Below are 12,646 nucleotides of genomic sequence, written 5' to 3'. Positions count from 1 at the left end.
TCCACTGCTCCAGAGTCCAGGGCAGCGTGCTTTACACCACTCTATCTGATGCTTGCTATTGTGCTTGGTGATGTAAGGCTTGAATGCAGCTGCTTGGCCATAGAAACCCATGCCATGAAACTATGGGCACAGGACAGTTTTTATTATATTACCACAGGATATTCTGATAGGGCCAGCGAGTGTGCACCCTAATTCACACAAGTCTATGGCTGGCCACTCGTGGGTACTTAAGGCACGTTCCTATCACGGCCTATGGTGTGTTTTGTGACACTTTCCTTCACTTGGTTGCCCGTAGCAACGTGTGGTGTTGTGTGCATGTGGTGGCAGTGTCTCAGCCCTATGGCTGATCCCCAGGACATGGTTGCCACGCATGCCGTTGCCCGCGGCAACAGGTGAAGTGTGTGTTTAAGTGTGTACTTCCCCTTTAAGTGGCCGTCTTCTCTTGCCTTGTGTTAGAAGGGTTAACTCCCTTCTGTGTGTGTGATCACCTGGTGTGTCTGAGTGTGGGTGTGGCTACTTTGGGCTATAAAGCCTTTGCTGTTTTCAGTTAGCTGATGGGTTCTTCAGCCATGGTTGCTGGAGACATCCTCCTGTTATACCATCTGCCAGTGGGGGCCACCCTTGTGGTCATAAGCTTTATGTATGGTGTTTAGTAGATGTCTCTTTGGTCTTTATTTATTGCAGCATATGGTTTCCTGGTTTCCCGTGTGATGTGTGTTGTGTGCTGTGTCTCTTGTGTTGTTGTGGACATCAGCACTTATACATGGGTTCCAGGCTCTGTGTCGCTGGCAGGTAGGTGTGGTACTAGTCTCACTTACCTGCCATTGCCATATGTCTGTTTCTGTTTCCCCTGTCTTTATAGTTTGGCCAGTGAGACTCCTGTTCGTCCGTATCTAGGAGGAACAGGTAGTCTTACCCAGCTACTAGTCCAGGGCCACCCTGAGGGCTAGCAGGAATGTCAGGTTCCGGAGTATGAGCCCTCCTACCATCAGGGTCGGCTCATACAGGCTAGGAGACAGGGTCAGAATTAGGGATTGTTAGGAGGTGACCTGCTCCCTGAGTCCTGTCCTGGCCATGCTCTGACCGTCCATCTTCTGATACCGCACGGCTGAAGGTTTTCCCCATCCTCAGCCGTGACAGTTCCCCTATATGAAAGGGTGCCTGAGCAATAGGTTGCCTTGCTTGCTAGTTCCCGCAAATGTGTGCTAAATTTGTTTGCCCGTGTACCAGATTTTGTCAATTACCCAGATTCTGACCCTCTGCTGCCTGATCTGACCTTCATATTGACCTTCACTAACTGCCCAGACTTTAAACTGTTTATCGGATTGCTTATACTCTGCCTGCCCTTACCTTAGTTTACCTCTGACTATGGTTTTGCCTGATCCTTCGGAGCTCCACACTGGTGTTTCTAACTCCCATGGGTCAGCTGTCAATCACACAAAGGCTAATCGAAGCAGTAGCAGCCTGGTGGTTCCCATGCAATAAAGTCCAGATCTCTGTAGAGGGGTTAAAAGGATGAGAATCTGGTTGATAACGCCATTAGGATTGGTCCAAAGTCAAATCTGTTGATTGACATAGTGGTTCTGCTGTAAAACATGGCTGTTCACACGTATGGAGACTGTTGTACTGCACATCAGTTTCTAAAGACAGTACTCTTTATTTATTTGCAGGAGCCAGCTTGCAGCCCAAATAATGTTTTAAAAAAACTATCTACTGTCTGAGGATATTTTAAGCATCATAGTTGCACTGGAAACTGTGCAGTTGTGTCTCCCCCCCCCCCCCCCCCCAAAAAAAAAAAAACTGTTGCAAAGCTACTACAGTTAATAATTGTACTATAAGTATATCCAGTGTCACTGGTAGTGTACATGTTGCCACAAAGGTTGTGCAATTGCCATTTTCACAAAAACTTGTTGGATTTTTTTTAACACAAATAAAAAAGGGAGAAATACAAGGTAGAGAAAATACGAGTCCTAGGAGACTCATATTTTCTCTCTTTTAAGACCAACTGTGAGCATTTTCAATTTGGGTCAAATTTATTTGTAACCAAACCAAATCTTCCAAACAATTCATTAGAATCAGACCTAAAATGAATTTCAAGAAATTCATTTATCTCTAGTCCCGACACCATCTAGTGTAGAGCTATAGTGTGAGTGAGTGGATGCACACAATGTCCTACCCTTGTCCAGCATCAGGCTCCTGTGTGCAGAGGTACATGTATCTGAAGAGGACCCATGTGTTGGTCTGGTTTTATTTATTTATTTTTTGTTCTGGTCAGGGTACTGAATTTATATTAGGATCTGATCTGAGATACAATGTTTCTGCCCTTAGCCACACTCTTTTACATGAACCATGACCTGAAAAAGCTTTCCATCTTTGCCATGACTTTTCCAGGTTAACATTTCTGTTTACATGACTTGTATTCTGCATTTTATTCATGTTTTCCCCTAAGTGTGCTTTATCTATTCATCAGCTTTCATTGAGCTAGTGGGTAGAGACTAGTTGCTACCATGTTTGCTGTAGACTGCACATAGAGAAAACAGGAGATCCTGAAAAGTATTGATGTGAATAAAGCACTTTGGTGAGATATAAAACTCACTATTAGTTGCAGCAGCCTCTGTGTGTACAGATGTAGCAGGGTTAGCACTCAAACTCTTAACTCAAATTTCTTAAAGAGGACCTTTCACTAAAATAAAAAATCTAAACTAACTATACAGACATGGAGATCGGCGCCCAGGGATCTCCTTGCACTTACTGTTATACCTGGGCGCCGCTCTGTTCTCCCGGTATAGCCTCCGGTATCGTCATATGTTAGGCTCCACCCAGTTGAACCTGCCAGCGTCTCATTCTCCCATGCAGTAGCGCTGGCCAATCGCAGCGCTCAGCTCATAGCCTGGGAGAAAAAAAAAACTCTCAGGCTATGAGCTGAGCGCTGCGATTGGCCAGCGCTACAGCCTGGGAGAAGGAGACGTCGGCAGGTTCAACTGGGTGGAGCCTAACTATGAAGATACCGGAGGCTATACCGGAGCGGCGCCCAGTTATAACAGTAAGTGCAGGGAGATCCCTGGGCACCGATCTCCATGTCTGTATGCTTAGTTTAGATTTTTTATTCTAGAGAAAGGTCCTCTTTAAATCATCGCGTTATCTTGAAACAAAAGCCATGGAAAAGCAATTGAAGGTGTTTGCTTAGTTTAGATAACACATCTCAGAAATCTCAGTGTTAACTCTACTACATCTGCATCTCTCTTTGCATCTCTTACTCACTCCACTTCCTCCATCCCCTCCCCTCTACATAGACTTCTAAAGGCAGCACATAATTTGATCCTTCAGTGAGCTGACATTTTGTCTTGGAAGAACTAAATTAATTTAGCAGAGAATCCAAGGTGAATGTACAGTTTATAAAATTGGCTCTGGAGGGTTCCACAGCTATGGGGGTATTTTGGTAGGCTGGGGAGAAGCATATTTACCTACAAAGGGAAGCATACTTACCTACTCCCCGCCCATGGGTCCTGGCTCCTTCACTCACTGCTTCACTGGCTGTCAACATCTGCTTTGATTGCACTCAATGAATGGCCACAGCAGTGACCTGCCCCCCTTGAGTCACATGACTAATTTATGTGTCTTGTGTAGGTCACCATTGCGGCCGGTCATTGGCTGCAGCAACATCAAAGCGGACGTTGACAGTGGGGAACCTGTGCAAGCCAGTGGGGGATCATGCTGTATGCTTCCCTTTAAAGTTTGCCCAGGAAGGAGCTCTGCCCAAACACTACCAAAAGGTAAACAACTCCTTTAATCGCACAGTAAATGTTTTTGTTAAAGGGGTTCTGCAGTTTGTTAAAACTGATGATCTATCCTCTGGATAGATCATAAGCATCTGATCGGTGGGGGTCCGACACCCGGGACCTCCGCCGATCAGCTGTTTGAGAAGGCAGCGGTGCACCAGCAGCGCCGCAGCCTTATCACTGTTTACCGCTGGCCCACTGACATCACTAGTATCAACTGGCCTGGACGGGGCTAGGCTCCATTCAAGTTAACAGAGCTTAGCCACGCCCAGGCCAGTTGATACTAGTCGTGACGTCACTGGGGCTGCGGTAAACAGTGAGAAGGCCGTGGCGCTGCTGGAACGCCACTGCCTTGTCAAACAGATGATTGGCGGGGGGTCCCGGGTGTTGGACCCCTGCCGATTAGATGCTGATGATCTATCCAGAGGATAGATCCTCATTTTAAACAAACTGCAGAACCCCTTTAACACATTCCAACACCCAGGATGTCATCTTTTTATTGCCACCAATTTTTGGGATATATTATCCGATTCACTTTTATTAACCCTTTTTGGGGGAGTAAAAAAAAGGCATCTTTGATGTTTTTGTAAGTGATATATACATAACATGTGGTCATTTACAGTGATTTATCGTTTTTTTTATGTTTTACTACTTTGGAACAGTAAAAGTACTTGTTATTTCTTGGGCAAGCTGTAGTTTTTATTGGTACAACTTTGGGTTATCTACATTTTTTTTTAGATCTTGCATCAGGAAGGTTTATGTAGAATTATTCTTTATTCATCATTTTCATTATAAAAAAAAAATTCAGCTTTTTATTATAAGTATTATTTTACCTACCGTTAATAATTTATTTTTATAGATGCTATATCATTATCTATAACATACAATCACACAAAGGCTGTATGCCAAAAGCCTGTATGTGCATGACAACAATCTATCCATATGCCAGCTAACTCTCACTGCTTAGGAGGGCTGCATAAAAATTTTCAGTTTTCTAATTGTCCTAACATTTATATTCAATAACCTTTCTGCACCAGTTTTGTCATGTAAACTAATTTGCATAAACATGGGCATATGAGAAAGACATGCAAATAGTGTTTCAGCTGAAAAACAGATTCTGCTAATTTGCATGTCTTTCCCATATTTATTATACATGGTCTGGGGGTCTGAATTTAGAAGACTGGGGTGAGAGTTAATTTAGGGGTTCTGGTCTGAGTTCCAAATTTAGGAGTCCAGTCTGGGGCTGTGATTTTATTTAGGATCTAGTCTAGGGCCTAAACTAATTTAGGGGTCTGAATATAAGGGTCTGAATTTGGGGTTCTAATTTGGTGTTTCCATTTAATTAGGTAGTCTGCAGGCAGAATTTATTTTCTGTAGAGGGTGGGGGCAACTACAGAATATAAATAAATTATTAGGACCCCAGACCAGACTCATACAGGATTTTGCTTGGTGTGTGTGCTACCAAATACCACTTACTAATGCTACATGGTGTGGTGTTTTTGGGGAGGGATCCCCCCAGCCTCCACTAATAGGAGAATAATGAGCAACAAACCTCTTTGTGGGGGAATTGCTTAGACCCCCCCCCCCCTCCCAGTATACCTCAGGCTACCACATACTATGTACATACATGTATATGGATGAGGAAAAAGAAATGCACAGCAAGCAGTAAAGCAAATATTCCTAAAGGCTCAGTCAGCAGCATCTCCAGCCTCAGTCAGCAGTGAGCGAGTCTGTCATTACTGGACATGCTGACTGAGCCTTGAAGTTCTCTCAGAGAACTACAAGGCTCAGCATGTCCAGTCTGTTATTACTGATTACCAGAGAACAGTACAGGGAAGGAGTATGAGGCGGGCAAAGAACTATAAAAGGCTGTGACATAGTCCAGCCTGTGTCATAGTAGTCTGCTGGAGCCTGCCCTGCTGTGCCCCAAATTAAAATATCATCATATTGAGGGCATTGGGGGCACAGTGGCAGGCAGCAGCATAGTGCTACCAGCATTCATATTGCTATTTATTGGGTCACATCACATATGTACAGCTAATATATACTTCGTTTTTCATATGTGAAGTGAAAAACCAATTTCTTAAATATGGTGACACAGATCAATGTCATGCTGGTAGGGAACAGCTTCCCAGGGTTGACCTTTTGAGGGGATTACCCTGGAATGGACTGAATAGGTGATATTGGTAGGGGCAGTTTATCTACATTGCGTTTACTTCTAATACCTCCAGGTACTGAGGCACACAAGCTTACAGATAGCAAGTCATCTGAACTCACCATGGGAAGCTCACCACTTTTGCATGATAACAACGTGTCACCGCATGCACAGAAACCTGTATTTCTTATCTGGGACCTACGATCTATACGTGGATTGGTGAGAGACCTATGGTTATGTCTGGCATTATTTGCTAAATTATAGTGATGAGCGGCAGGGGTTTAATTTGCGATATTTCACGAATATTTAGTAGAATATTCAGCGAATTTTTGTGAATTCAAATATTCGTTATATTCTGAGGTTTTTTTTTAACTCGAAAAATCAACAAGGTAATGATTGCGTAATATGCTAATTTTCGTAACACAAATTTTTATCGCTAATTTTCCAATTGCCGAGCAAAAACATGATTCTTCCCTGCTTCTTGCTTGTGGGCACTATATCGAATATATTAGTTTTTTCTGAACTTTAGATGAGAAAAAAATTTCAACTATTAGACAAAGAAGATTATAGCACTATATTTGCTAAATTGCTCTGTATTCGTTTTTTTTTATATTCGCTATATTGCTTTATATTCTTGCTTTAGAATATTCGAAAAAAAGTAATATATTTGATATAGTGCTATATATTCATTTTTTTGAATATTCATCATTTTTCCTATTTAAAGTCATGATTCCTCCCTGCTTCTTGCTTGTGGGCCAATGAGTCATTGGCCCTCATGCAAGAAGCAGGGAGGAATCATGTTTTTACTCGGCAATTGAAAAATTTTCGATAAAAATTTGCATTACGAAAATTCACAATAAAAGAAATCTTGAATATTCGAAATTACGAATATATATTACTATATTCTAAATATTCGCAAATTTTCAAAGTACCTATATTCGCAATAAAAATTCGAATATTCGTGATCAACACTACTAAATTATAATATTGTTTATTCGTTTTGCACGTACCAGAGAAAAAAAAAAAAAAACACACAGCTCAGCTGCCACCCACTTGCGTCCATGTGCTGTCTAAGGTTTCCTTAGACTGCGCATTGAAACACTATTCTGATCCGTAAAATACAGATCACAATAAGCCAGGCGGCGAGTTTTTTCACATGGACTTAAATTCAATGACGTTGTATGCCGTCCGTAAAATATGGCCCGAACAACGGCTGTATTTCACGTTTGAATGAGCCCTTACTAAGTGAACAATGGGGTTGTCATTCTGTCATTCCAATCTTATACGTAATACTATCTTATGTGTATGTAGGGCCTCCCAACCTTCCACTTCACGATGTTCGGGAGACGTAAGATTAATTGTTTTGAATTTGGTCATGCTTGATACTATCTTCTCCTTTGTCTGACAGAATCTTACATAGTTAAAACACACGCATGCTCAGCATAGCATGCATGAGCATACTGGAGTCAGGAGGCATTTGGCTGAGCAAGTGTTCGGTTGACAAGTATTTATGGTGTTTGAGAACCTTCTTTTATCCATTTGTGCCAATTTCAAAGAAGTACATTACTTTTTTTATTGTATAATAATGACAAATTAAAAAGAACACATATTGGAATAAAAAAATTACATTAGAGGGTTAATTAAGCTATGTGTTGCCAAATGGCATTACAAATTGTCTCACACATGAAGCAGGGACTTTACTAGAAGTTATATCTGCTACCAACCAAGTGTCAATACCTCTCAAGAAGCATGTTCGAGCATTGAAGAAGTCCAGACCAGCAAACCTTGTCCCGTCATTCTGGACCTCTTCCAGAGCTTAGTGATGATCCAGCAGAATGGCCTGATGTAATCACTGATCTACTGAGATGCCAAACTATCAAAAGGGGCCCTAAACAAGTGAAGCTGGAAGAATTTCCACTTACAGATTTTCCAGATGGTACAAAAAGAAGATTCTCATCTGGTCATTATTACAGATTGCTGGGTAGTAGGAAAAAGGTTCCACGAGATTGGCTCATTTACTCAGTGCTTGGAGAATCCATATATTGCTTTTGTTGCAGGCTATTCGACAATGAAGCTAAATCGAATTTCTCAAGCCCAAATGGATTTAGAGACTGGAAGCATGTCAGTAGTAAGGGATCCTTGCATTCTCACGAAATATCTAGCAGCCACCTGTCTAATTATGCAAAATGAAAAGATCTGGAATCAAGCAAAGATTTGCGTCGACAACTCGATTTGGAAGAACAAAGATGGCGCAAAGTATTGTTGTGGCTACTGAAAGTAATTCACTGGATGGCAAAAAAAACTATCTGCCCTTCAGAGGATCAGATACTGTGTTCACAGAACATAATGGTATTTTTCTCCAATTACTGGAGCTGATCTCTGAATTTGATCTGGTTCTGAAGGAACACTTGCAACGTGCCAAAGAAGGAACCAATGCGCATTATCTGAGCAAGGATATGCAAAACAAATTTCTGCGTTTAATTGCCGATGCAGTGATTGAAATAATCATAAAAAAAGTGAAACAAGCTAAATATTTTAGCATCATTGTAGACTGCACACCAGACATCTCCAAACAAGAGCAGTTGTCACTTGTGCTGCGATATGTGGACATCGATGATGTTAGCAAAACAGTGGGAGTCAAGGAAAGCTTTCTGGAATTTTTGGCTGTCACAGATACAACTGGAAAAGGTCTTGCAAGTGTTGTTTTGGAAAGACTGACAGAACAACATGGACTGTGTGTGTCAAACCTTCGAGGTCAGTGCTATGACAATGGTACTAATATGAGGGGACAATACAAAGGAGTTAAGGCAATTGTTTTAGAAAAAAATCCTCATGCCTTCTTTGCACCATGTTCTCCACATAACTGGAATCTCGTAATAGTGCATGCTTCAAAGAGCTCAAGCCAAGCAAAACATTTTTATGATCTGTTGAATCGCATTTATGTCTTCTTCTCTGGAGCAACTAAGAGGTGGGAAGTGGCTTCAGAGCATTTGTCACATCTGACACTTAAAGCTCTGTCTCAGACACGATGGTGTGCTCGCCTTGAATCAGTTTTTTACATGGTACCCAATATTCCAGTGACACATACAGTGAAGCAAAGATTTTATTTGATTCCATATGCACATACCCCTTTGTTGTCTCTTTATGGGTATGGTATGACATTCTCCTCCAGGTCAAACAAATTACCCTGGCTGTACAAACAAAGTGTTTCAAGTGTTATTCCACTTGTAAAACCTATTACCACAACTTTTAAAGAATACAAGGTATCAAGCTGAATGTAAGGCATCAGGTATTTGGGAAAAGCTGGATATACCTACTGAATACCCGACACACAGGGTTAGAAAGAAAACTCGGCAATGCAGTGACCAAAACTGTCAAGAACCAGCATGCCAGCAGGCAAGTGGAACATCATTTTTAGATGCAAGACAAGAATTTGAAGAAATATTCTTCAAGCTTCTGCTTGAAACTGTCCTTGGTGAAATTGAAATAAGGTTCCATTTTTTGCAAACATTTACAGACAAGTTTGGATTTCTATAGGACATTAAGAAAGAAGCCGCTGACTTGTCTAACTTACAGCTCCAGTGTTTAAAATTCTCTGACCCAGCAGTTGATGGAGAAGTTATGCTTGAGGAGATCAAGACACTGGCTAGGATGTTACCTGAACATCTACGCCCACTGGAGACTTTAAAGTATACAGTATATTCTCCCACTCACTTAATCTGGCATTCCCAAACCTTGTTTGGCATTGCAGTTGTTGTTAACTGTATCAGTTGCATCTGCTGAAAGGAGCTTCAGTCAATTGAAGCGAATTAAAAATTACCTAAGGTCCCAAATGTCGCAAGACAGATTAAATGCATTGGCGGTTCTTTCAATCGAATCTCAAGAAGCAGAATGTGTAGATTTTAATCAGGTAATACATTTTTGCAGCTGAAAAAACACATTTTAACTGATTTACACAAAGTACCACTTTTGCTTTCTGCCAAAAAAGTTCTGAACCATCAATAGATGAACTCCAACAAGACATTTCATAGTGTTCTGCATTAACTTCCTTTCGTACTTTTTCTAATTTTTTTTGTCTTTACAGTATGTCCAAATAAAATATTTTCATATTCAATGTCTGTGTTTCTCTTTAGAGGGTGTACAGTAAAAACAGAATACCGTGAGTAGACATGAGGGATTAAAACACTGGGTAGATAAAATAAAAGTAGGGACATAAGGATTGATTCAAATATATCCACTCTGTAGCGTGTTCTGTCTATTGTATTTGGCACCATATATAATACATGCAGTTTTCTTGCCCCATGTGTTGTGCAAAATGCCACAAGGGGGCCCACTGAGGCTTTATCGCCCAAGGGTCCACGTGAACCTGGGGCTGGCCCTGCCTACAGTATAAGTAGAAGTGCTACGGACCCTCCAGAACCAGACATCCCCTCACAAGGAAAAAGGTGTGGACAGAGGGAGGTGCCATACAAGGAGAAGGAGGGTCCTGGCGTATACACACTAAGGTCCGTCTGCCCTGTATGTTTTCCATGATGGTCACCCTATCCCAGTCAGTGGTCCATGACTTCAAGGGCTATAGTTTTACAGAACTAGTTTGCCCCAGAATACGGCTGAGAAAAATTTGTACAGGAATGCCTTACATGTGCAAGGCATAACCCTGGTAAGCCTACCCGAGTACCCAGAAAGAGCACCGCGAGACCAGAAAACTTGCACATGGGGAAGATAAATTTCCTCCAAACTGCCTCCCAGCTTTCCCACAACTTCATAGGTTCTAAGGCAACTACTTAACATATAAAGAATGATAGGCCCAAACAGGAATTGAAAGTAACAGCAAATGTTTGTAATGATTTGGAACAACTTTTAGATGCAGTTATTTACTGTAGTATGAAATATATTCTGCACATGGTGGATATACAGGTGTATTATCTGGATTCTATTTGCTTTTTGGATAACAGACGCTTATTGGTAATTACAGAAGTTTCATTTAATGCTTGTAGCTCCTTTCCCTCTCTCTTGTATGACATCACTTTATCAATTGTCGATTTGTCAATAAAATTAGCTTAAAAAAATGGCTACTGCCCCATGTGAGTTTTCTGATGTTTAAGAAGATATGATTTGTGTGCAAAGTACTTCCCACATTCTGTACACAAAAATGGCTTCGCCCCTGAGTGATTTCTCTGATGTCTGACAAAATCAGATTTCCAAGTAAAACATTTCCCACATTCTGAACATGAAAACGGCTTCTCCCCTGTGTGAACTCTCTGATGAATAAGAAGAGTCGATTTAGAACTGTAATGATTCCCACATTGTAAACATGAAAATGGCTTCTCTCCTGTGTGAATTCTTTGATGGTTATCAAGGGTTGATTTTTGCGTAAAACATTTCCCACATACTGGGCAGGAAAATGGCTTTTCCCCTGTGTGAATTCTCTGATGTCTAACAAGATCTGATTTCTGGTTGAAACACTTGTCACATTCTGAACATGAAAATAGCATCGACCCTGTGTGACTTCTCTGATGTGTATCAAGATCGAATTTCTTGTTAAAACGTTTCCCACAATACGGACATGAAAATGGTTTCTCTCCTGTGTGTTTTCTCTTATGTATAACAAAATCTGAATTCCAAGCAAAACGTTTCCCGCAATCAGAACATGAATACGGCTTCTCCCCTGTGTGAATTCTCTGATGTGTAACCAGAGTTTTCTTTAAAGTGAAACATTTTCCACATTCTGTACATGAAAACGGCCTCTCTCCTGTGTGAATTCTCTTGTGTTTAACCAGATCTGATCTATGGTTAAAACATCTCCCACATTCTGGGCATGGAAATGGCCTCTCCTTTATGTGCAGTCTTTCATGTCCATTACCCTTTCTCTGACTTATATTATGTGTTAAAGTCCATGATGAATCAGAAGACTGAACTTTTTTTAAAGCATCAGATAACAGATGTTTGCGGTGGAGGATGGAAGCTACATCTAGGATAACAGCATTTTCTTCATATGTATCTTGTGTGATGCCATAATCATCTGCTTTAAAATCTGAAGATATTACATGGTCCTCTGGGCTCCTGGTATGGTTATCTGCCAAGAATAAAAAATATAATTTTGAATAATATAGCTTTAAAATTATATTAATAGTTTTGAACATTTCTTTACAAAATGTCTATATAAATCACAAGAAGATGGAATGCAAACGAGCTACTAGCAAGCTCATCCTCTGATGCCACCAGATGTAAGGTAGCTATCCTATAAGTCAATGTTTGACCTTTTAAGCAGGCCTTGAGCACAACTTGGATAATAATTAAGCCAGCATCTTATCTGGAGACAGCTGTTTTGGGTGGCTGCCCCCTCATCAGTGCTGGGGGTATACTACATATCCTTAAGTAGAGCACCTAAACAGCGTACAGAGTCTTATAGGCCATATTTGCTCCTATGGAATTCTGGGAAGAGGGTATGCAAATGAACTCATAGCAAGCTCTGCCTGTAATGCCATCAGAGGGAAGGAGCGTTGACTGGCCTATAAGACTCCTCACGCCGTTTAAGGTGGATTTAGACAAGCAGAATATTGGGTATGAACGTCCCTAAGGACAATCTGCCTGTGTAAAGGTGCAGCAGATCACGCAATGAACGAGCAAAATACTCGTTCATCGTGTAAAACTGTTGTTGGTGCAGGCACCTAAATTATCATTTCTGGGCAACAGATCTTGCAGTCTAAAC

The 12,646-nt window shown here is 41.2% G+C and overlaps 2 protein-coding genes across 2 annotated transcripts in view; one reads left to right on the top strand and one right to left on the bottom strand.

The window, feature by feature from the left end:
- Positions 1-12,646, top strand: part of LOC122939925 (zinc finger protein 501-like) — a 551,407-nt gene that overhangs the window by 236,210 nt on the left and 302,551 nt on the right. The window lies entirely within an intron of this gene.
- The window catches only part of LOC122941936 (zinc finger protein 436-like), a 60,144-nt gene continuing 56,125 nt past the window's right edge, over positions 8,628-12,646 (bottom strand). The window contains exon 11 of the mRNA XM_044299433.1: positions 8,628-12,010. Within this exon, the coding sequence (XP_044155368.1) occupies positions 11,007-12,010 (1,004 nt within the window). The 3' untranslated portion in view covers positions 8,628-11,006. The remainder of the gene's footprint in view (positions 12,011-12,646) is intronic.

Source organism: Bufo gargarizans, chromosome 6 (genome assembly GCF_014858855.1).
Source record: "Bufo gargarizans isolate SCDJY-AF-19 chromosome 6, ASM1485885v1, whole genome shotgun sequence".
Lineage (NCBI taxonomy): Eukaryota > Metazoa > Chordata > Amphibia > Anura > Bufonidae > Bufo > Bufo gargarizans.
Note: the sequence above shows the minus strand (reverse complement) of the source record. Positions and strands in the feature narration are given on the sequence as shown.